At 33.9% G+C, this 2,375-nt stretch overlaps 1 protein-coding gene across 1 annotated transcript; it reads left to right on the top strand.

Annotated features, from left to right (window-relative positions):
• The first annotated feature begins 134 nt into the window (after positions 1-134).
• On the top strand, positions 135-1,412 carry LOC103523979 (serine/threonine-protein kinase 16-like). The gene is made up of 3 exons (XM_008488989.3): positions 135-440; positions 869-1,103; positions 1,386-1,412. Exons 1-3 carry the CDS (start codon positions 331-333, stop codon positions 1,410-1,412), a joined length of 372 nt encoding a protein of 123 aa, XP_008487211.1. The 5' UTR covers positions 135-330.
• The last annotated feature ends 963 nt before the right edge of the window (positions 1,413-2,375 follow it).

Genomic DNA, 2,375 nt, shown 5'->3' with positions numbered 1-2,375 from the left:
AGTAAAAACTGGTAATGGTGGCACGCTCTTGTGGAATTTTCATAAACTGTCAGTAGGAGTGATACAGATTAATCAGCTGATCTTTGTTTACATTTTGATTTGTGCGAATCTGCGCTATCAAATCGAAAAATATTTCCACTTTCTTGGCAAAAATGGTGTTTTTGATTTATTTTGCAATAATTTAGTTAAATTGACATTTATTCCTTTTCTTGGTCAATGGGAGAGAAAAATCCATTGATTTTCATGTAATGAGTGAAGATTGCATACTCACCATTGTAATACACAGGAATTATGATCCGGAGATAGTAGTAAGTTCTGCCGTCTGTCAACATGAATACTATGGGACTCAACCTTATCTTCCAGATGGGATGTCTGTGCTCTAAGGAGGCAGTCTATGTTAAATCGGACAAGTATTATATTGTGGAGAAAATAGGAGAAGGGTAAGTTAGACTTTGGTTTGTGTGCAAATTCCAAGCCGTTGAATAATAATATTCTGGAAGGATGAGCCATCTGGACAACCATACTTCCAGCCCCACTCAGACTGGATGAGGTTTATGTGAGTAGATGTGTAGGTTATCATTGAATGGAGGGTAATACCCTCATCACTAAAACCTTAACAATTACCTATATAGTGATGTTAAACCCATCACCTACCTACTTACTTACTTTACTTTCCGTGTCCTCTTCTTTCTCATCAAATCTTTCTTCCCCAGTAATTTGAGACATAAATTGCCCTCTCATTTGCCTACCTTATGAAGTACTAGTACAAACTTTACTTTCCTCCCATATTAACCAAATGAGAGAGTCATTTGCAGGATCAAGTTCATACAAATGACTTCTAATCTGTTTTTCTTTCTATTCTTTTCAGAGGATTCAGCACAGTCAGTCTCATAGAACATTCACAGACAAAGAAAAGATATGCTCTAAAGAAGATCATCTGTCACGGAAGAGAAGATCAGGCTCAGGCCATCCGAGAAGTAGAACACCACAAAACATTTGTCCATCCAAATATTTTGCCTTTACTAGACCATGCATTGACGGGTTGCGCAGACCCTGTTCTCAATTCTACTAGTCAAGTACTCATGGTGCTGCCATATTACCCAGTAAGTGTTTTTCCAAAAGAAAAAAAAAAAAAATAATAACATTGTTGAAGCTTCAGATATTCCCTAAAAATTGGCACAATGAAAACAACCCATATTATTAAGAAGGTGAAAATTGTCTTCAAGTTGGTGGTTAGTGTGAAACAGGTGAAAATTTATCATCCACACAGTTACAGATTATTATTATTATTTTCCATAAGAAATGTAGGTAAGTACTTAAGTACAGATAAAAATTTAATTTGAACTTTTCAGTAGGTACCAACTTACTCACTTTTTCTGTTACAGAAAGGACATCTAGCAAATGAGACCTAGGAAGCTGAAGGATCTGTAGGAAAACACTACTATGAGCAGTGTGCGACATTTTGCAATCGTTTCTCACACATTTGCGAGCGTCCAAACAAGTTCAATTTCATAGATAGCCAGAACCTATATGCCTTATGCTCACCGGCGACTCTGAGATCAGCAATGAATAAACCTCTACTAGCCAACCTGTAATAACACCGCACTATCTCAACTGCGCACTGAGAGATAAAAGGTAACTTAGTTACCTGCCGTTCAGTCGTGAATTCGCCACTATTTAATCTCAACTACGAACGTCTCCTAACAGATCTCCATTTAGAGGCGCGCTGCTTTCAGCCCTTTAACAACCCAGCCCTCGGCTGATACACTGTACAACAAACATGCTTGAACCTCAGTTCCCTCCCACTCGCGCGTTATCCTCAAAGAAACAAGTAAACTTTGCATATTTATATTTGGTACCATCTGGGCAATCGTTGCATCTGCTTAGCTTTTTCCCAGCTTAGACTAGATAAGGGACAAATGTGAGAGTATGGGGTAGGTTGTCACGCATAATGTTAGTGTGACACCCTCCTGCGTACACATAATAGATAATAATAATAATAATAATAATAATAATACGATAATAATAATAATAATAACTAATAATAATAATAAAATAATGAATTAATAATAATAATAATAGATAATAATAATAATAATAATAATACATGAGCATAATAATAATAACTAATAATTAATAATAATAATAATAATTAATAAATAATTAATAATAATAATAATAATAATAATAATAATGAAATAATGAATACATGACATAATAAATAAGTAATAGTAATAGATAATAATAATAACTAAATAATAATAATAATAAGAATAATATAATAACTAATAACTAATAATACCAGTAAATAACCAATCAACTGAGATACCCAATATAGGAAGTAAATTATATATATAACTACCAACATCACATAC

This window comes from Diaphorina citri, unplaced genomic scaffold, assembly GCF_000475195.1.
Source record: "Diaphorina citri unplaced genomic scaffold, Diaci psyllid genome assembly version 1.1 scaffold67960, whole genome shotgun sequence".
NCBI lineage: Eukaryota > Metazoa > Arthropoda > Insecta > Hemiptera > Psyllidae > Diaphorina > Diaphorina citri.
This window is presented reverse-complemented; position numbering and strand designations above follow the sequence as displayed.

Excerpts from the sequence above, each read along its gene's own strand:
- LOC103523979 (XM_008488989.3), top strand. The coding sequence starts at position 331 with ATGAATACTATGGGACTCAACCTTATCTTCCAGATGGGATGTCTGTGC. Across the intron at positions 441-868 it reads GTGGAGAAAATAGGAGAAGG|AGGATTCAGCACAGTCAGTC; the intron begins GTAAGTTAGACT and ends TATTCTTTTCAG. Across the intron at positions 1,104-1,385 it reads TGGTGCTGCCATATTACCCA|AAAGGACATCTAGCAAATGA; the intron begins GTAAGTGTTTTT and ends TTTCTGTTACAG.